This window comes from Dipodomys merriami, unplaced genomic scaffold (assembly GCF_024711535.1).
Source record: "Dipodomys merriami isolate MVZ:Mamm:240054 unplaced genomic scaffold, mDipMer1.0.p SCAF_15, whole genome shotgun sequence".
Classification (NCBI taxonomy): Eukaryota; Metazoa; Chordata; class Mammalia; order Rodentia; family Heteromyidae; genus Dipodomys; species Dipodomys merriami.
Genome location: NW_027202826.1, coordinates 31,996,211 through 32,018,922, shown reverse-complemented (window position 1 = coordinate 32,018,922; position 22,712 = coordinate 31,996,211). Strand labels below are relative to the sequence as shown.

General features: G+C 38.3%; 1 protein-coding gene across 2 annotated transcripts in view; it reads left to right on the top strand.

The window, feature by feature from the left end:
- Prdm5 (PR/SET domain 5) overlaps positions 1 to 22,712 on the top strand; it is a 133,962-nt gene that overhangs the window by 49,603 nt on the left and 61,647 nt on the right. Inside the window, exons 4-9 of one of the 2 annotated variants that reach the window (XM_070022051.1) lie at positions 9,817 to 9,991; positions 12,456 to 12,630; positions 14,296 to 14,388; positions 14,634 to 14,755; positions 16,975 to 17,054; positions 21,492 to 21,576. In XM_070022051.1, coding sequence (XP_069878152.1) covers positions 9,817 to 9,991; positions 12,456 to 12,630; positions 14,296 to 14,388; positions 14,634 to 14,755; positions 16,975 to 17,054; positions 21,492 to 21,576 — 730 coding nt within the window. The remainder of the gene's footprint in view (positions 1 to 9,816; positions 9,992 to 12,455; positions 12,631 to 14,295; positions 14,389 to 14,633; positions 14,756 to 16,974; positions 17,055 to 21,491; positions 21,577 to 22,712) is intronic. The other variant, XM_070022052.1, reaches the window with a different exon arrangement.

The following is a 22,712-nucleotide window of genomic DNA, read 5'->3' as shown; positions in this document are numbered from 1 at the left end:
CAATTGTATGCCTGCACTTTATTTTACACTTTCTTTTCAGAGGGTTACATTATGCTAGTTTCGTGCATACATATAATATACTTTGAACTTAAATGGTATAATTCCTTAGCAAAATGAACTCACAGTCTAACAAAATGAATATCAGGAAACTGGCATAAAGTAGGTGGGGAGAAGTCAAGTGGAGGGGTAGAGGAATGTAGAAAGGAAGGGAGGAGAATGCAGTCATAATATTCAATGCATATCTTATGAAATTAAGAAAATGGAGGGAACGGGTTGGTTTGGGAGGGATAGAGGAAAACGAAGAAGGGGGTGACATTGGTCAAGATGCATTGCACTCATAAACTGATTTGTTGAATGGTAACTCCCTTGTACCACTATTTTAAGATAAAATAGAATTTTTTTAGAAAGGGAGAGATGGAGGTGAGCAATACTAAGTGAATAAGTAAATAAATGAATCTAACTTTTTTTTTTTTTGGTCGGTCGTGGGGCTTGAACTCTGACTTGGGTGCTGTCCCTGCGCTCTTCAGCTCAAGGTGAGCGCTCTACCACTTGAGCCACAGCACCACTTCCGTTTTTCAAGTGGTTTATTGGAGATAAGAGTCTCAGGGACTTTCCTGCCCGGGCTGGCTTTGAACTGCGATCCTCAGATCTCAGCCTCCTGAGTAGCCAGGATTACTGGCGTGAGCCATCGGCGCCTGGCATGAATCTAACTTTTTTTTGGGGGGGGGTCCAGTCATGGGGCCTGAACTCTGGGCCTGGGCACTGTCCCTTAGCTCTTCAGCTCAAGGCTAGTGCTCTACCACTTGAGCCACAGCTCCACTTCCGGCTTTTTTCTTTTTGCTTATGTGGTGCTGGGGAATCGAACCCAGGGCCTCAGGCATGCAAGGCAAGCACTCTACCACTGAGCCACCTTCCCAGCCCGAATCTTTTTGATTAAAAAAAGGGCAAAACCCAAAACTGTGAAGCTATTCTTTATGGGGGACTCTTGAATCTCATATTTAACATTAAGTGTATTCTTATTAATAATTTAATATTTAATATTTATTATTTGACTTAACAAGTTATGAAAATAAAAGACATTTAACTTAAATTACTTTAAATATTACATTTTTATTAATAACAATTTAATACTATACTGTTATTTGACTTAAATTGTTATTTGACTTAAAATTAAAGCATATAAAGATATTTCATGTAAGTTATTCTTAAATTTGCAGTAGTAGGAGCCCAAATTACCCAAGATGCTCATGGGGTCCCTTAGATAAATTTCTATGTTGATTTGTGTCTGTGAATGAAGTTTCTCAAAGGCAGCCCCGATATCCATCACCTCCGCTTTGCGGATCCTCCTGGCACCATGGCTCCTGCGGGGTCCTGGGGAGCTCTTGCTGACCTGGCCCCTTCTACAGCTCCCACACCCGGCGTACCAAGCCCAGTGTGCCTCATCAGTTTGGCAGAAGATCCCATCTGTTTTCTTTAAAGTAATAGAAAGCAAATGATTCCACTTGACCTCTGGCCTATACTTTATGGGCATGTGCGTAGTTCGTTTGGCAAAGAGTTACAGTTTTACTCTGAGAGCGCTGAGTGTGTACTTCAGGGTGTGTGTGTGTGTGTGTGTGTGTGTGTGTGTGTGTGTGTGTGAGCGTGCACATTTCAGTCTTCTCAGTACTTTCATCTCTTAGCCAGATTGCTATGGAGCCAGGGACATCAAATGTTGATTTGCAATATCATCCCGAACTAGCAGAGACTTGAATTCACATACTTTATTCATTGACATCCAGAGAATTGAGAGAAGTGGGACATGGATGAGGAAATAGCAAAGGTGAAAGGGATACATGTATCTGCTGTCAGGTGAAACAATAGGGTGTTTTCCATGTCACACTTAACAAATACCATAACACAAGATCAGTATTTGAGACATAACATTGAATTTAAGCATAGTAGAACCATATCCGCATAAGATGTAAAAGGTATAATAGAAGTTAGAAAAGGAAAATTGAGAAAGTTTTAGTTGCTAGAAAATACAATGAAAAGAAATGTTTGTTAGAGATGCAGTGAAAGAAGCACCCTGAATAATCCATTTACCAGGGGAGAAAATGAAACCAACTATCTTGTGTGTACACACGTTTTCAAGCATTAAAACTAAAATCTGAGCTGGGTGCTGGTGGCTCACACCTGTAATCCTAGCTACTCAGGAAGCCAAGAGCTGAGGATCACAGTTCGAAGCTAGCCTAGGCAGTAAAGTCTGTGAGACTCCCAACTCCAGTTAATCACCCAAAAGCCAGAAGTGTGGCTCAAGTGGTCGAGTGCTAGCCTTGCATGAAAGAAGCTCAGGGACAGTGCCCCGGCCCTGAGTTCAAAGCCCCAAGACTAACACAATGCAAAAGCAAACAACAGCCTGGCCCCTGCTCCCCCCACCCTCCCTTCTCCACCCCCAAAAAATCTGGACATGCCAGACTAAGCATGCTATATACCACATGTTACCTGATGAGATCAGTTTATTTTCTGGGGTGAAATGAAGGAAGAAGTACTTTGTTTGTCCTTTCAAAACTAGAGATACCTCTGATGGTGAGTTTCAGATTGTTTTCAGTGGTTCTCCTTAAAAGTGTTATTGAAGTTTGTCAACAAAGTGGAGTGAATTAGAATGAGTCTGACTCCAAATACTACAATTAGCCACATTCAGTTCTTTATCAAGGGAATTGGGGTTCCCAGGGAAAGTTCTACTCAAACAAAACTGTACAGTACTGTATCCAGTGAATGAAGGAAATAATACGAGGTTAAATATGGAGTGCTACCTTTTATCATTGAATTAATAAACTATTTAAAAGAATGCAGGCGATTGATCTTACAGTGAGTACCCCATTCAGTTACTGTAACTTGCAAAGCCAAGCTACACCTCTGTCACCAACCATGAGCGTACACTGATTCTGCAAAGTCCATCGGGTCACAAAGCCTTAGTGCCCGGGTCCCTCAGAACCTGACTTAATCACTTGATTCTGTCTGAGTTCCCCACAGGAATGAGTCAGAAATGACTTGGAGAATGAGTAAAGGAGACCCACTGAGAGCTGTAAGTGGAAGTGATTTACTGCATGGAAGGCACAGAGCGCCAGGGAAGATGAGTTCAAAGATCCAACTGTGGGTTTCCCTTTTACTTGGAGTTTTGTAGACTTTAACCCATGCCTACATGTCTGGGAAATAATCAAATAAATCAGTATTATGGTTGATTTTTGCCCACACTAAGTGCTGTCTTATATTGTACTTCATTAAAAGGCTTTTTTCTAACTGACAGGTCTGTGACTTTGAAAGCTGGTATTTAGTGATCATTTTATTAAATTTACCCTAGTATGTAGGGATGAAAACAGTAGCTTTTTCCTGGCTTATTTTCTTGTGGTTAATTAAGGCTTTTGAGATAACAGCTGTCCATTTTATAACAGCTTTACATATCTGTTTGCTTTATTAGTTTTACAGATAGAAGGAGGCTGGAACAAAATGACCATGATTGTTTTTGCCAAGTTCAGTGTTTGCTTCTCTAAGCAATAGTGTGTAAACCCAGATACACTTTTGAGAGCGTTCTCTATGTAACTTAATTCCATGCTTATTTCTGTACTTCAGAATGTGTTATGCTTATATAGCTTCAGTTTTTCCTTATGAAATTTTAAGTGCATATCATCTATATATCTGTATATATATGCTATATGATATATAAATACATACATAAAACATACATATAAATACTGTATATGCATACATACATATCTATGGGTGTGTTTATATTAAACTTCTCTATATCTGCTTAAATTGATGGTAGAACCTGTGTCATGTTGTCTGTAAAGGTGGTGTATACTAGTTCTATTAAGCAAAGTTTATGATTTCTTAAGTATACTTCTAGAAAGCAATTACTAAGTAATGACAAAGCAGAACAAACATGAAAATACCCATTATTCAGGCTTTACAAGTGAGAGTTTGATCCATTATACTCAGATCTCAGCCTTCTGAGTAGCTAGGATTACAGGTGTGAGGTACCAGTGCCTGACTCCGAGTGTATTATTTTTAAGATAATATGAACAGACTCTTGTAAAGCAAGTGGACTTTCAGAATCCTTAGAAACATTTGAAGGCTTTCTTCTTCTGATATCTCTGGTTTATGTTAAACTGTAGCTGCATTATATGACCACAGTAGCTTGTCCTGATGTTACAATAAGCATGGGAAGAAAGAGCTGGTCTGGAGAAGTCAGCCAGCTGGTCACAGGGTGGAGATGGAGAGTGGTAAAGTGAGACATAGCATCCTGACAGAAGTTTTGCCCAGGGAAAGCCTTGCTCTGCCTCTTACAGTGAGCCATTCTGGGACCAGTAGGGGCCAGTAAGTGGAAGTTTGTTGACTATTTTATTTAATATAGATCCTGTTTTACTTCTAGAATCATATTCAACTGTTTCCTTGTGGTGATTTTTAAAATATTCAATTTTATTTGCATTTGTTTGAAACTTTCATTGTTTTTCCTAAGGCCTGATTAATATGATGGAAATAAGAAATTGTTATATTCTACTTGTTCATTATTTTAAATTTATCATATTTTTGCTTCACATCATTTTTCTTTATTTACTACATACTTTTCTTGCTCTTCAAAAATCTATTTTTTTCTGTTTCTGGTACCAGGGCCTTGAACTCAGTGTGTTATACTCACTTGGTTTGGTTGTTCAAGGCTTGCACCCTACCTCTTGAGTCGTAGCTCCAGCCCAGCATTTTGCTAGTTAATTGTAGCTTTCTGCCTAGACTGGCTTCAAAAGTTAATCCTTCAGGTCCTAGCCTCCTGAGTAGCTAGGATTACAGGTATAAGCCACTGGATTTTAGCTCAAAAAATAACTTAAAATTCTATTTTGATTAAGTTATTTTATCAGTTTTGCTAGGAAGACATCTCTAAGAAATAGACCTGAAATTCAGTAGTTTATAGCAATGAAGTAATGTGTTCCTTCCTTCCTTCCTTCCTTCCTTCCTTCCTTCCTTCCTTCCTTCCTTCCTCCCTCCCTCCCTCCCTCCCTCCCTCTCTCCCTCCCTCCCTCCCTCCCTCCCTTCCTTCCTTCCTTCTTTTTCTCTCTCTCTTTTCTCTTTTTTTCTTGTTCTAGGGATTGAATCCAGGGCCTAGCTGGAAAATTGTTCTACCACTGGAGCCATGCCTCCTAACATTTAATCTATTGTTACTAGTAGTAGTAGTAGTAGTAGTGGTGGTGGTGGTATAAATAGGGTATCCCTAACTTTGCCTGAGGGCCTTGAACTTTGACCCTTCCCACTCTGCCTCTGAGTAGGTGGGATTACAGGTGTGGACTATCATGCTTGGCTGACCTCCATATGGGCTTTTAGAGTCATGAGGTTTCCATAACTCAGTTCCACCTGAGTCTGAAGGAACTGCTCTTACCAGGGACATTTGTCTTCCTAGCAGAAGAGAAAGATGGCAGTGGCCAAAAGTGTGCAGAAGTTTGTGTAGTTTTCATGTGTCCATGCTCAGTGTGTATCACCTGCGCATACCTGATGTACAAGTCTCGACAGAAGCTCCTGGTCACAGGAAGTCTGGTCTTCTCCATGGGGATAGAGTGGGTGATTGGAGTGTTTCATCTGAAACAGTTATGTCTCACATTCCACAATAAAACAGCTTTGAAGTGACACTCATACGTAGTTTGAGACCAATTCTGGGATTTAGCAAGGAAAAGCAAAGTGAGAGGTATTAACTATGAAATTCTTACTGTGCTACTTTATTTTCTGCACCTTCCCTATTTGTCTTTTATTGTGATTAACTATTGAGTACTAGTCCATCTCTTTTATCTGGCCCAGTATATCTCAGTAGCCCAAGAGTTGATTTGAAGGTTGCTTTCCTTTGGTTTGGCTTGCCTATTAGTCACTGTAGCTGGAGTGGGTGGGCTTTTACAGTTAGTACGAAAAATTGTGCCTCTGCCATTTGTACAGTCATGGTTTCTCCTACTGTGGCCAGCGGCCTGCCAGCAAATAACCAAGTGAAATCATAAACAGATACAGCTGGCCTGGTATTGGTGGCTCATGCCTATAATCCTAGCTCAGATCAGAGGATTATGGTTCAAAGCCAGCCCAAGCAGGAAAGTCCATGAAACTCTTACTGGAAGTGGTGCTGTGGCTTATGTGGTAGAATGCTAGCCTTGAGCTGAAGAGCTGAGGGACAGTGCCCAGGCCCAAGCCCAGAGTTTAAGCCCCATGACTGACCAAAAAAAAAAAAAAAGATGGAGCTGAAATAACAACAACAACAACAATAAAAAACCAAAACCAGTATCAAAAACATCATAGCCTCCTCTGGGGTTGTATGTATTTATTTATTTACTTTTAATTTTTTGTTGTTATTATAAAGGTGATGTACAGACGGTTACGGTTACATAAGTAGGTAATGAGTACATTTTTGGGGGTGATGTCAGTCCTTCCCTCGCTCTCTCCCTGTTTCTCTCTCCCCTTCCCACCCATAAGTTGTATAGCTCATTTTGAACGGTGTCTAGAGAGTATCTACTGCTGCATTTGTTCACCCTTTGTCCCTCCATTTCTGTGTCCCTCTTTACCCTCCCAAAGACAGATAAATGAACAAACAAGACAAAAAAAGAAAACAACCTACAGTAACAAAAATACCTCTTGTTTCCATTTCCTGGACTACATTTCAATAAATATTATTTTATATGATCAGAGGCATATGAACATTACATCTTTGTGATCCTCTCCTAAGAATATCCTCCTTTGGTCTCACTGTGTATGTGGAATTGTATTTATTTGCACACAGTGGGGATCAGTGCTTTTTTAAGTAAGACAGAGTAACTGTTGCTATCTTTTTGGAATAGCAGAACTAAACTCTCGGTGCATGAGGTCATGAAATCTAGCATGGTGAGATACAGGCTTGGGGAGGGACAGGAGATAAATTGTCAGAGATAGTTGAGGTTTATAAGTAATGCCAGATATTGAAGGCAGGTAGAAAACTTGAAAAGTAGATTTATTTCTTAGATATCAAGATGCAAATGTTTTTATGGAGTGAAAGAGTTAGAGAATATTAGACTGGAAATCTTACACCAGGATTCCTTCTCACCCTGGTCAGAATGGCAGTCCTCAAGAAAACAATAAATGCTCATACCCTGCTGATGGGAATATAAGCTAGCACAACCATTATGGAAATCAGTATGGAGGTTCCTTGAAGCAATGAAAGTAGATCTTACCTCATAACCCTGCTGTACCACTGTAGAGCGTCTATCTGAAGAAGAATAAATGAATATAAAGAAAGATACCCATGTTTCCTATAGCACTGTTCACAGTAACTAAACTGTGGAGTCAGCTGAAATACTGAACAATGAAGGAATGAAGAAAATGTGGCACATATCACCACAGAATATTACATATCTCCAAATAATGGTGAGATTAAGTGGTTTGCAGTTAAATGAGTGGAACTGGATGGGGATCAGCATACAGCATGAGATAAGCCAAGCCCAGTGTTCAGTGATTTGTGCTGTACCAAGAATTATAGTTGTACAGAAATTAAATCAGTGTTCATAATTAGGAATAACTTTCCATATTTCTTCAGTTAATGAGATTTGAGAACTTTGAAGAATGTTCTAAATATTTTAGGAACATTCTTTTTTTGTAATTTTTTTATTGTGATAAGTGAGTACATAAATTTCACAAATTTCACATTATTGTGGGATAGTGATACTTAATTAAAGTCACAAACACATTCTAACCTTCATGGAGCAAATTGTCTCTATTGTGGTCTATAAAGTTTATGAGTTCTATGAGCTTTGATAATACAATTATTTCTTCTACATCGGGTGATATGTACATTCCTTTTGCATAGTGTCAGCTGAGGAACATTCTTTAATAGGTTAATTTGCTTCAGTGCTTTGAACTCTAAAATCAAGTTTTCCTTCACACTGGGTGAAAATGATAATCATTTGTCTCTTTCCTGGAATTTTCTGAGATATATTTAAACTTACAAAGTACTTTATTCTTGTAAAAAACATCTCTGATAGGGCTGGGAAGTTGGCTTAATGGTAGAGTGTTTGCCTCGCATTCATGAGGCCCTGGGTTCGATTCTTCAGCACCACATAAGCAGAAAAATAAAAAGCTGGAAGTGGCACTGTGGCTCTAGTGGTAGGGCGCTAGCCTTGAGTTGAAGAGCTGAGGGACAGCGCCCAGGTCCAGAGTTCAGCCCCCACAACTGTTGAAGAATGATGAACAATTTGATGGACATATGTTCTCTGTAGAAGATGAATGCTCTTTTTCATTCACTCACATTCCTCTTCTTCCCTTCTCCCTTCCCTGCTGACTCCTTAACCTTAACCTTAACATAAGGGTTCAATATGTGGGCAGTGGGAAGACTATGCTCTGTGGTGCATTGGATTGTACTTCCGGGTGGAGCTTACTTTCTTTGTCCTGTCCTTCCTTTGTCTACCATGAAGGTTCAATAAATTCGGGCTCTTCTTTGCTTCAGCAGCTAATCTAGGCACTGCCCCAGGATGATTCCTCAGCTCTGTAAAGGTGGACAGTACGAGTGCTTTCTCCTTGGGGCTGCTACCCATGCACACGCAGGTCTGTGGCTTTCCTCATGGTTGGCCCAAAGCCCAGAGGTGCGTATTGTACTTGGTGATGTCAAATGTGAAGTTACTCTGGGATCTCCTTGGAAAGAGAGTTCTGTAGTATTCCCTCTTCTGTGTCTGTCACTGCTTCCTTTACATATATGTTATTTCAGCCTTGGCTGATTTCTGCCTTCTAGAATTTTTTTTTAAATACTCAGACTAGCTTCTCAGGTAGGCTGTGATCTGAAGATCGTGGTTCAAAGTCAGTTTGGGCAGAAAAGTGTGTGAGATTTTTGCCTCCAATTAAGTACCAAAAATCTGAGAGTAGAGCTGTGCCTTGAGTGATAGAGTGTACTAGGCTTGAGCAAAAAAGCTCAGGACAGCACACAAGCCCTGAATTCAAGCCCCAGGACTAGCTCAACAACAAAAATCAGTTATTATAATGGTCAACTTTGTTTTCTTCTCTCTTCTGTCATCTTAATGGGATTTGAGAAGCAAAAAGATGAGGTGTGTGTGTGTGTGTGTGTGTGTGTGTGTGTGTGTGTGTGTGTGTGTGTGTGTGTGTGTGTGTGTGTGTGTGTGTGTAGGTGTGTGTATGTGTGAAAGAGGGAGAGAGAGGGAGAGAGAGAGAGAGAGGTCAGTGAATACCTCAAACTACCCAGATGTCGATTATTTTTGGCCAGTTCTGGTCCAGTCTTTTGGAAATTCTTTCATGGAAATAATTTATTTGCCATTCTTGTTGGCTTTGGAACATGAAGGTGTTTTTTTTTCCTATTCCATGGTCACCTTTAATATTATTTATAATGAAATTATCCACATCTCATTCCTGTCAGTCTGTGTGTGTGTGTGTGTGTGTGTGTGTGTGTGTGTGTGTGTGTGTGTGTGTGTGTGTGTGTGTGTGTGTGAGACACCATTGCTTGACAAATGACATTTACAGGCTTCCACAAAATGTACTATTTTTGTATAAAGCCATTTCATATTGCAGGCTTTATTTATAGAGTTATGTATATATCCAGATTTCTTCTAATATAGCTATAAATTCATTGTCTTTTTATAGAACATACTTTTTACTGGCTAGGTAACTGAGTATGTCAGTGTCTCTATCAGTCAGATATACCGAAAACAAATAAAAAAATACCAAAACAAAAACCATGATGCTAACATTGTGTGATACTTGAGTATATCTTACAGTGGTTTTGTAATTGCTCCCAGGAATAATGAATGGCTCAGCATTTGGTTTCAACTTCTGTTTCAGGAAGGAGAGAACATTTTCTACTTGGCACTTGAGGATATAGAAACAGACACGGAACTTCTGATTGGCTACCTGGACAGCGATATGGAAGCTGAGGAGGATGATCAGCAGATTTTGTCAGTGACAAGTGAAGAGGAAGAGGAGAATACAACAGGACAGCCAGCAGCTGGCAGGAAAGGTGCTGTGCTGATCATCAGAGACTTGAGAGAAGAAAGTCGTGGAAGCAATGGTGCTTGCACTGTTAGAATTGTAGATGCATTACAGTATGGTGTTGTTAGGGAAGTGTTCTTGTCATGTGCTATGCTCTTCTTCTGACTAGCTCGAAAAGCATGTTGGTGAGGTAGCAGATGGACTCTGTAGGACCACTAAAGTCAGTGCTGGGTTGCATTGTTGGGGGAAGAGTTGGAGTGTGTTTGTAAACCCCTTAACTTTCTGGTTAGGTGATAGACAGTGGAGATTTTCAACTGTTGCCCTGATGTTGCCATAATCACTCCTAAAATACCTGGTGAGTCACTGACTTTTGTGCAAAAAGGTCAGAGCAGAGGTGAAACAGAGCCTTCAGTCTTATTTGAGATCTTCTTGGGTTCTAGAACTTTTGGGGAGTGTTGTTAACTTGTCCTAGCTTGGTAAAGGAAAACTCATGATGACCGTAGGTCAGACCTGCTTATTAATTGAGTCCTTTCACTGAAGAGCTGTCTGTCACTTGCTTGTCCACTGTTATGGAATGAGCAATTATTTTGGGACCTAGTTTCTGTTATGTCATGTTTTATACCTGAAGGAAGTTTGAAAGAAATAGGAATGATGTATTATTGTTGTAATAGGTTTGAATAAATTTATAAAGACCAGAGATCTTTTGCTCAGAGTTCTGGGGTCTAGGAAACACGAGGTGAGGCACCATGGCTTCTGGTGTCAGGTGAAGGCCTGCTCTTCTCCGATAATGCTTTTTCTAGTTGTGTCCTCAAATGACACAAAGGGATGGAAGAACAGAAGGGTGGCTCAGATCCCTTGCACATCTTTGCAGGACACTGATCCCACTGATGAGAACAGAGGCCTCAGGACCCCAGTGAGACCACTGAAGTTCTCACTTCTTCATACTTTTCCTTCGGGGCTTAGGTTTCAGCGTGTGAGTAGATGAATTTAGAGGGTGTACAAGTGTTTAACCAGGCCGTGGTACTTACTCAGTAGTATTTTTCCATTTTGCATAACAAGGTCAGTTCAGAGGTGACATTGGTTTTACTTGTAGCAGTGATCGTAGTGCTTTCCAAAGGAATCTTATATTCTAGCTATGGTGTTTTGTTTTTTGTTTCAGTTGGATGATTTAAAAACAAGTTTCGTCTATTCTGTTTTCCCAATATGCATTATGCTGTTCAGAATATCAGATTTGGGATGATAGCGATTATCTCTGCATTTTGTTTTATTTAAATTTATTTTTTCTGCTACCTCCAGTGTTTGTTACTGTTATAGCCATTGTTTTAATTTATAAGTAAGTTTCCAACTTATCTTTTAGTGCCCAGAATTTTTTATTACCAAAATAACATTCCATTTTTCCTTGTAAAAAGATTAAGTAGAAATTTAAAAGGTTTTCTTAAGCATATGAACCAGCAATGTGTGTTTGTACATGTGCCAGTTCAAGCTCTAGTGCTTGAACTCAGGGCCTATAGCTTTTCCTCAGTATTTTTGCTGTTGGTTGACATTCTACATATCAGTTATAGCTCTGGTCTGGCGTCTTTGCTGCTTAAGTAGAGATAGTCTGGGGATTTTCTTTTATTTTTTATTTTTTTATTTTTTGTCAGTTGTGGGGTCTGTATTCTGGGCCTGGGTGTTGTCCCTCAACTCTTTAGCTCAAGGCTAGTGCTCTACCGCTTGAGCCATGGTGCCACTTCTGGCTTTTTCCGCTTATGTGGTGCTGAGGAATCGAACCCAGGGCATCATGCATGCAAGGCAAGCACTCTACCACTGAGCCACCTCCCCAGCCCAATTTTTAAAAATTTTTTAGCCTAGGCTAACTCTGAACCATGGTCCTCGGACTCAGCTTCTAAAGTAGCTAGGATTACCAAAGTGAACCAGTGGCACCATTTTAGAATTCTTAGACCCATTTATGAAAGCAAAGAAACAAAAACTCCAACAGAAGAAACAAAGAAAGTGTAGAAGGGTTAATTAAAAATGGAAAGTGTCCAGGTGCCAGTGACCCTCACCTGTAATACTATTTACTCAGGAAGATGAAATCTAAGGATTGAGTTTGAAACTAGTCTGGGCAGGAAAGTCTGTAGACTCTTATCGCCAGTTAACCACCAAAAAGCTGGAATGTGGCTCACATGGTAGAGCACTAGCTTTGAGCAAAAAAAAGCTCAGAGATAGTACCCAGGCTCTGTTCAAGGGTGCACATCAGTGTGTGCATGCACACACACACACACACACACGCGAAACATAGAAATTGATTTTGTATTCACTTTGTGAAACACTAGTGAAAGGATTTTTAAAATAAATTTCTGTTTAGAAACACTTCCTGCTTTGTTTTATAGATGACAGTTAATACACATTTTCAGTGTAAAACACAATCGGTGTGATTTTAAAGTGAGGGCTGAGCAGGCAGCTACTGGCTGTGAATCTGTGCTATAGAATGCTTCCTTCTTCATATACAGATCACTGGGGCTGTGAAGAGGAGCATGCCTGTTCCCAGTGCAAATTGAATTTCCCCAGTGAGGAAATCCTTGCTGAGCATGTTCAGACCCTGCACCAGAGGGCCACGGAGGAGAAAGAAGTTAAATGCAAGAACTGTGGGAAGAAATTCCCAGTCAAGCAAGCTTTGCAAAGACAGTGCGTATATTAAAAGCCTATCTTGCAAGTTATAAGCTAAAACTTGGATTGTTCCATGTGACTAGACTCATAGTTTTTAGTGTGTGTGTGTGTGTGTGTGTGTGTGTGTGTGTGTGTGTGTGTGTGTGTGTGTGTGTGTGTGTGTGTGTGTATGTGTCTCAGAGAGAGATAATTCTGCATTGGTATAGCTCATCTCTTCAAACTGTAGTGTGCTTACTCTTGAAAATTCTGATTTTGAAATTCATAGGTAAACACTATTCTGGTTAGTCTTAATGTAATAACTTATCAGTAAAAATCAATCTGAAATTAATCAACACTTTCCTGGAATTGAGTTCTGCATCAAGCAGTGCTTTGAGGTGATAGGCGAAGTTTCAGTTGTGTCCCTATGAGATGGACTTGGGAATCAGTTACAGAAAAGTTTAAGAAATGGTGGGAGGAATGCATAGCTATTTTGAGGAGCTTGTTTTACTTTATAGACCTTTGGAGGAGTAGTGTAAACATGACCAGGTAAAATTACAACAGTGCGATTAATTAAAATGCTTTCACCCATGTTTCGATACTCTTGTTAGTGTAACAGTGATTAACAACCTTTTTTTTTTTTTTCGGTTTGTCATGGGGCTTGAACTCTGGGCCTGGGCACTGTCTCTCAGCTCTTCAGCTCAAGGCTAGTGCTCTACTAATTGAGCCACAGTGCCACTTCCAGTTTTCTGGTGGCTTATTGAAGACAAGAGTCTCACAAACTTTCCTGCCCGGCTAGCTTTGAACTGTGATCCTCAGATCTCAGCCTCCTAAGCAGCTAGGATTACAGTTGTGAGCCATTGTCCTGGCTTACATAAAATTTTTTATCTGTTCATTTAAGTATTTCTTAAGATTATGTTTGTTATCTTATTATGAGTAAGAAATCTTTGCCACAGACTTAATGTTCCTTGGTTTCATCCATGTAAAATTCTAATACATGCTGTTTCATATTAGGATTATTTCCATGTATATTATGTGCACCAGCTTTTGCTTATGAGTTTTGAAAATAAAAATTCCAGCATAGACTTTATAAATGTTTAAAAAATCAAACTTTTATAATATTAGGAGATGAGATATTTAGAAATCCCACTATAGTTTCTTTGTTATTGTTATTTTATTTTTTATTATTGGCAGCATGAGGGTTTAAACTCAGGGCCTCACTTTTCCTCCACTTTCTTGCTCACAGCTAGTGCTCTACCACTTGAGTCATGTCTCCAGCCTGGCCTTTATTGGTTAAGTGAAGATGCAATCACTGAGACTTCTCTCAGGTTTCTAATCTCCATCTTCCAGGTCTCAGCATTCTGAGAAGCTAGGATTACAGTTGTGAGTCACTAGTGCCCAGTACAGTTTTTTTTTTTAATGTTTTCTTTTTAAAGAAAGAAGCCTCACAAGGGCTGTGTATGTTTTGTAAAGCGACTTTACAACCTCAGTCTAGTTTTGCTGCATGTAGTATTATATATTTGAAAAAATATCCTTGCTGGACTAAATATCCTTGTGGATAAATGAGTTCCCCTTAAAAATTTCCAAAGATAGAAGACAGAGTGAAGAGGGTTGTGGACATGACTTTACTTAGAGTTGGTGTGTTCTCATGTGTTTTGTCTTAGAGTTCTGGTTTTTGTTTCTGTCTTTTCCCTCATTTCCTCTCAGTGCTCTTCACTGCGCATCGAAAAGCAGCCCAAAGGATTCTTCACGAAGTTTTCAGTGTTCTGTTTGCAATTCTTCCTTCAGTTCAGCAATGAGGTTTTGTGTCCAAGTTTTAAAATGACTGTTAAATAATCCTGGGTCTTTTTTTATATTTTGCATGTGACTGATTACATGGAATACATTGTCTTCACCTATGTTAAAATGCATGAGCTTGTCCTGAAACTCTGGTAGAGGATGTAGTCCTGGGGTGCATGTAGGACAGAGCCTGCAGTCCTGTTTGCATTGTCCACATACATCTCCACCATCTCTTCTTCCTGTCCCTCTTGCTGCTTGCTTTGTAGTTTTGAGCAGCACCAAAAGACTTGCCAGGGAAGTGCCAGGTTCGTATGCAAAGCAGACAGCTGTGGAAAGAGACTGAAGAGCAAAGATGCCCTAAAAAGACACCAGGAAAACGTCCATGCTGGTATGTCGTGGGAACATGGTTTAAAACTGTAATCTGCTTTTCATTCGCACTCCTGAGAAGAGGACAGGCTTTTTCCATTGTGTTTCACACAGATGTGGAAGTGTTGTTTTTTTCTTTGTTTCTTTTTCTTATATTGAATGATATTTTTCAAGTTGATTTCAGCAGCATGTGCTATTTTTCCATTTCTGAATTAATCTTAACTGGACACCAAACAATTTATGAGTTGTGCTTAGTGTCCACATCCACAAAGAATTGATGTGTGTGTGTTTTAACAGTTTCCATGTTTCAATGTGAAATTTTGTTCATAAATCGTTGAACTTGAATATTATAGATGTATCTTAAAACGATTAAGGGAGCCACTTCTACCTTAATATTGTTACTGGAAAATTGATATCCTTTAATGTGTACATGTCTACAATAATAGGGAAAATTCCTCACTACATTTTGACCACGGAATTGAACATTATTTTAATTAATTCAAATTGACATGTGCATTTAATACAGCAGGTTCTTGTTGAAATTCCTTCTAATAGTTGAGCTAAACAACCAAACCAGTATTAAACTGGATTGTCACTTAGTTCATCATCCCAGTACTTTGAAGACAATTAGTAAATGGAGTTGGTTTGAAATGGATTTGTTGCATCCTGTTGAACATTGTTTATTGTTAATTATAAAGGTGATGTACAGAGGGGTTTCAGTTACCTAAGTCAGGTAAAGAGCACCTTTCTTTGTGGACAGTGTCGCCCACCTTTGACCTTGTGTATGCGCCTTGAAGAAGTTGAAACGTTTGAAGTTTCACTTGCTTTGTGTATGTCCTGACTATGTGTATAACCCATGTGTTGAATTTTCCCCTTTGCATCTTTCTGGAAAGGAAGAAATTCTCCTCGGAATAAGGAAAAAGGTCCGCTTCTTTTCTCCTTCTTATTCTCAGGGCCAGAAGAGCAGATTAATTGGTACCCAGTGTATGAACCGTGGGTTTGTTCATCATCTACAAAATAAATCAAGCTTAATAATCATAAGACTATAGACACTCATTGACCATGCCCGCTGGCCTCAGCTCCAGTTTGAGCTCTGCACCAGAGTTCTGGGTGGTGGAAGGCAGAGCTATATGAAATAAACCTTAGCTTTGTTCCCATTGCTCAAACTTTACATTGTTCTTTTCTGTCTTTTCCTTTGACGAACATATGGTAGCGATGTGCAAAAACGCATTCTTCAAATTTAAAGTATACTGAGGCCGTCTCTGTGAGTGCAGAGGCAAGCATATTTTTTTGGATAGACTTGCCTACATATTTTTTTTTGAACAAAATGATGTTCTGGTTAAAATGCTGTTCTTAATTTTCTCCATTTATGTCTGCAATGTATTGTAACAAAACTTTCATGTTAGTTTTAAAGTCAGCTTTGCTGAACTAAGTAAAAATCCAGATGCACACAGCGGCTCTGGCAGCATTTGTGTTCTTTCTGGGCATGTGGTTTTCATGCTGTATGCTCTATGTACTTTGTGAGGCTTCTTGTAATTGGCCTTGGATATTAGAATATAATAGATTCTGAAAATTCATGGTGATTTTGTAGGAAATAATTTATACATAGAAATTTATTTTTGGTCCTTTGTGGTAGCTCATGATAAAAGATTTTGAAATCTTGCTGAATTTTAGCCATGGGTTACAATGAACACCTTTCGTCAAGGTTGGGACATGATTTCAGTTCTTCATTTGTGGCCTCTTTTTATTTATTTAATTTTTTTCTGTGAACTCGGATGTTTGGGGAGAAAATATTCCCTATTAGGAAAAGCGAAGGAAGCAGTTTCACATAGATAGTGTATAATTGCTTAAAGGGACAAAGCCTGTTCGGCTGGGCTTACAGGCACACACCACCATGCCTAACTTGTCTCACTAACTTTATGCTCAGGCTGGACTCAAAACATATTCCTGCTGATCTATATATCCTGAGTAGCTGCGATTATATCTCTGTGCCACAATGCCTGGCTCTTTGCTTTTCTTTCTTAGTGCTATGTTATTGTACAGAATACTAGCAAGCTTATTTTGTTTGTAGAAAGGAATGTGTCAAATGGAAGATCTCTGTAAAAAGGGTTTCAAAGACAGCTTTTTGTCTTTCTGAGTTTAATGAATAATTGTCTATACATTGAGCAGTGTAGAATTCTCTGCTGTCCAAAAGAAATCACAGATCATATGTATGGATCATTTGTTTCATTTCTATCTTAGGAGATCCTAAGAAAAAACTCATATGCCCAGTGTGCAATAAAAAGTGTTCCACAGCCTCCCGCCTGCAGGAGCACAAGAAGGTGAGTATGGTGGTGATGACTTTCTAATGTCTGCCTGCCAACTACCCATTGATTTTTGTATGAAAACAGCACTTTCCGTTAAACAATAAATCCTACCATATAAACATAAAATGAATATAAATATAAAATTAACATGCAGAAATGTAAACTGTAGAATGATATATCCTCCAGAAGCCAGTGGCTCACTCAGGAGGCTGAGGTCTGAAGATCACAGTTCAAAGCCAGCCTGTGCAGAAAAGTTCCCGTGAGACTCTTTCCTCCAATTAACCACTCAAAAACTAGAAGTGACACTGTGGTTCAAAGTGGGAGAGCACTATCCTTAAACAAAAAAATCTCAGGGACAGCACCAAGGCCCTGCGTTAAAGCCCCATGATAGACAGACAGACAGACAGACACACAGACAGAAGAAAGAAAGAGAAAGGGTATATTCAGTTGTGTGTGATTTAAAGGTAGTTCAGATAGACCTCCAATACAAGGTATCATGTTTAGCTGAATCTTTCACTCGCTTTGGAGTCAGGCTCTTTGAGTTGACATTTGCTCAGGAAATGCAAATCAACAAAAAATAACTACTTTCATGTATTTCTTGTGTTCTGGAAATGGTCTTTGGCTCTGAAAGTAAATGCTTATTATAGGTGAGTCTGACATAACAACTAAGCGTTTACTATTTTGAAAGCCTAAAAATAACTTGCCCAAGAATTGTTAGTAGAAAGTGATTATATTAGAAGAAAATCAGTTTAATATTTTATAATAAGTATAAAAATTACTGTTTTGACATGAAAAGTCCATATGAAAAATATTAAGTTTAATCATGTTAACAACTAGTTATACAAAACTCAAAATAAAACATATCTACACAAAGAATTAACATAGAATTCAGATTTTTGTTATATTACCACAAGGTCTAAAGTATTTCTTAATGTCACATATTTTTTAAAAATATCTATGTACATGAAAATGCTTCTCTAGTGAGCTAAGAACCAAGGAAAGGAAAGATGGTATTAACGAACATTTTACTTTCATTGCCATTTTATTTTGTTTCATTTTGTTCAATTTTACCTCTTTATGTATATAGATATATTGCAATTAAATTATTTTTATTATCATTAAGTAGTTGTAAGAAGTAGTTGCCATTCAACAAACAATTTATGAATAAATGCATCTTGATCAGTGTCACCCCTTTCAACATTTTCACCCATCCTTCCCAACCCGCTCCTCCCCACTTTCCTTAATTTTGTAGGATATACATATTGCAGTTTAATTTGACAGAACGTAAAACTCAGTTCATGTAGTAGTAAATCCAGCCATGTGTATGGTTTATCTTGTAGTTTATGAGGTAGTAAATCATTGTGTGGTGTGTGTGAGGTGGTCTCCTGCAGGCTCAGTGATTCTGACCTGTGAGAGAAATAATAGAATAAGCACTGGGCCAGCCTTTCTCGTGTCAGCAAGCCGCGAAACTTCCAATTTCTAAGTGGTGATTTTATTTGATTGAGTGAGATCATTAAATACCTCCTGAACGTGTGTGTGTGTGTGTGTGTGTGTGTGTGTGTGTGTGTGTGTGTGTGTGTGTGTGTGTGTGTGTGTGTGTGTGTGTGTGTGTGTGTGTGTGTGTGTGTTTGTCAGTTATGGGGCTTGAATTCAGGGCATAGCTCTTTTTGCTCAAGGCTAGCAGTCTATCACTTTGAGCCACAGATCCGCTTCTGATTTTCTGGTAAGAGTCTTACGGACTTTCCTACCTGGGCTGGCTTTGAATGGTGATTCTCACATCTCAGCCTCCTGAGTAGCTAGGATTAGAGGTGTGAGCCACCAGCACCTGGATATTTGTTGCTATTGATAGAGGCTTTGCCCATGTCAGGCCCATTCAAGTATCAGTATAGTTATTGCAGTTCCTTTATAGGATGTCCTTATAGAATGCTAATCCCTGGGCCAACTATTCTTTTCCTGCTTCCCTATCTCCTTCCTCCCTTTTGGTGGTGTTTATTATGTGGGGTTTATTATGTTCTTTCTTATTTCTTTCTTCCATTTTTATTTATTTATTTTTATTGTTATTGTAGCTCTAATATATAGAGGGGTTACAGTTACATGAGCATAATCTTTTGAACCATGTCTCTCCTTCCCTCCCTCTCTCCCAGGTTTTTCCTCCTTTCCCTATCCACAAGATGTACAGTGTATTTTCCATGTAGTATCTAATGAGTCCTACTGATGTATGTATTTGTTCACCCTTTGTTCTACCTTTTCTATGCCATTCCTTACCTTCCAAATACAAACTAAGAAACAAGACAAAAGGAAAAGAAAACAAAACAGCAATAACAGCAACTAAAACAAAAACACAAACACCTCAACAACCTACTGGGCTAAAGACTTAAAGAGAGACTTCTTAGAGGAAGGAAGAAGTAAGAATGGTCAACACATGAAGAAATGTTCAACATATCTGGGATATCAAATGCAAATCAAAACAACATTGAGATTCCACCTCACCCCAGTTAAAAATGCAGGCTGGGATGCAGCCAAAACTGTTAGTGAGAATGTAAGCTGGTTCAACCACTCTGGAAAGCAGTATGGATGTTTCTCAAAAGACAAAACATAGAGCTTCTCTATGACCCAGCAGTCTCACTCCTGGGCATTTATCCAATGGACCACAAACCAGGCCACACTAAAGCCATCAGCTTTAGTTTATTACAACATTGTTTACTGTTTACAAGATATGGAATCAAGCCAGATGTCCCTCAAAGGACGATTCGATAAAGAAAATGTAATATATATACACAATGGAATTCTACTTATTCATCAGAAAGAATGATATTGTAGCATTCATAAAGATTGGAAAGACTTGGTAAAATCATATAAAATGAAGTAAGTCAGATCCAAAGAAACATAAGTTGCACAATTTCCCTCATTTGATATTGCTATAATGTGCCTATAAATCTGTAAGTAACATACTGAATGATTAATATATAAACACTAGGAAATGATTAATTATATAGGTCTTTAGACATCCACACATTGATGCCAAAGAAGAATATTCATAGGAGCAGATTACAAAGGCTCAAAAGCTCTGTGCATATAATCGAATAAAATAGAATTTTATAAAATTAACTTCCAAGAATAAGGATACAGGTTGACCCATTGTAACAATGGGATGTACAAGACACTATGTTGAAAAGAAAAGGAAGTTTACAACTTGGGGCGGGGAGGGAAGAGTTGGGGAGGTGGGGAAGGAAGGGATGGTAGGGGAAAATCCAAGGAGGAGGTAAAAATGCTTGATAGGAAATGTACTCATTACCTTACTCATGTAACTATAACTCCTCTGTACTGTATTTCTACAATAATAAAACATAAAAATTAACTCCAAGAAAAGGAAATGAGATATTTTTTAGTTATTATCGTTGCTGTTTTTGTTTTCTTTTTTGTAAGTGGGTTCATGACTTGAACTTAGGGCCTTGTGCTAACTCAGCTTGATTGCTCAGGGCTACTGCTCTATCACTTGAACAATGCCTCCCGCTTTTTGCTGGTTAATTGGAGGTAGAGTCTTGCAGATGTTTTTGCTCAAGGCTGTCTTCAAACTTCAATCTTGTAGTTCTCAGCATCTTGAGTAGCAATGGTTATAAGTTTATGTGGTGTATTACATTTGTTTATTTTTGTATGTCTGAGCTGTTCTTACATCCCTAGAATGAAATTGCCTTGATCATGGGGTATGGTCTTTTTAATGTATTGTTGCGTTCAGTTTGCAACTATTTTGAGAATTTTTGCATCTATGATCATCAAGGAGATTGGTCTGTAGTTTTCTTTTGGGTCTTTATCCAGTTTAGATAGCAGGGTAATATTAACTTCATGGAATGAATTTGATAGCGTGCCTTCTCTTTAAATTTTAAGAAAACTTTTGAGTAAATAAGTATTGGTGTAATTTTTCTTTAAAGGTCTGGTAGAATTTGGCAGGGAATACACATTGTTCTAGATGGTTTGCTGGTAGACTCTTGCTCAGTATAAGTCTGTTTAATTGTTCATTATAAGCTCAGTTTAGGCATGCCATATGAGTACAGAAATTCAGTCATTTCTTTGAAACTTAAAAAATGCTTGCCTATTATAAAAGGAATAATATACCCAAAGATTATATATTTCTAAGTCTAAATTTATACATAACAAGTGTTAATATATGCTAGTTATTTTTGTATAGTGTCTATAGTTAATTCAATGTAACTAAGCTATTTCTCATACTTGAATAGTATACATGTTAGCTTTTCTTTACTGACGTTTTTACTAGTAACATATCTCTATTGTATTTTTAATTTATGTGACAAGTGAACAAAGTAGGGCTGAGTGATATAAATAATTTGGGCACTGCAGTAGTAACTGTCCATATGTTTACACTTTTACATGAGCTCCATGCCATTTATTAGGTTTTTAACAGTCAATTTAAAGGTTAACTAAATCTTTTTGCAGATTCATGAGATATTTGATTGTCAAGAATGTATGAAGAAATTTATTTCAGCTAATCAGCTAAAGCGTCATATGATCACCCACTCAGGTAAACTATATCATTTTTCAAACATTTTGAAATCACTCCAGTAGCATTGTTCTTTTCAGGAACTCAGAACATGTAATAAAAAGCATAGTTGTATGTTCTAGCTTGGTCATGTGGTTTTGAACAAGTGACTTAATTCTTGAGATCTGTTTATGCAAATCAGAAGTGGTTTGACCAAAAGATACCACAAATCTTCCACTCATTTTTTGCTCTTTTTTTGAAGCTCAGATTCTTTATTCATAGTGCATTCCTTGAAAAATTAATTATGAAGTTTAAGTTCATTTATTTATGTGCTGTGCTACCATAGTGTTTGGCATTTAGTAGAGATTCAACAATTATAGTCTTTTTTCCCATCCCTAGATACTTTAATATCCTAAATATGGCACTAATCAGTTTAGCCTAAATTTTTAAATTTGCTTTCAGAAAATATTTTAATGCCATAATTTTATTTCATGCCAGTTTGAGTTAATAGGTCTATTTTACTTAAGCAGACATAAAAAGAAACAGCTTTGAAAATAATTTTTGCCTTATGGAGTCTCTTCTAGAATTGAGGGTTCTAGAAATTTGAGATCACTGAACTCAGAATGCTTTTGAATTATCTCTTACATGGAGATATCCATAGATAAGTGTGTTAAGCAAATTAAAATTGGAGATCAAAAAATTGTTGGCTCTCAGATATGCTTTGAACATCAGTACAACATTCAAAAAATGGACTTGTCAACATCCTATGAATATTACATAAATATGGCTTTTACCTACTGTCTAAATGTCTAGCTCCTGCTGTGAATGGGAACTCTGGCTTCTAGGAGGCCTGTGGACCCCGCAGGAGGTGGCTGAGTTCTTCTCCCTCACTGTCAGGCCTCTCAGCACTCAGGCCTGTGACCCTCACTTCAACTCACCCCTATCACCACGTTGTTCATCTGGAAATAAAGAAACACTGCCTGAACTTTTCAAAACAGGCCTTCAAAAGAACTCACTCAGTGTCACTTGTGACCAGTCACACAGACACAAACTCAAACTCAGATGAACTAGGTGGTAGGTTTTATTTCTTTCTGTGTATTTGATTTTTTTTGTGTTATATGACCATTCTTGAATTTAAGGTAAGAATATTTTCCTTTTAATTCTTCATCTTTATGGAA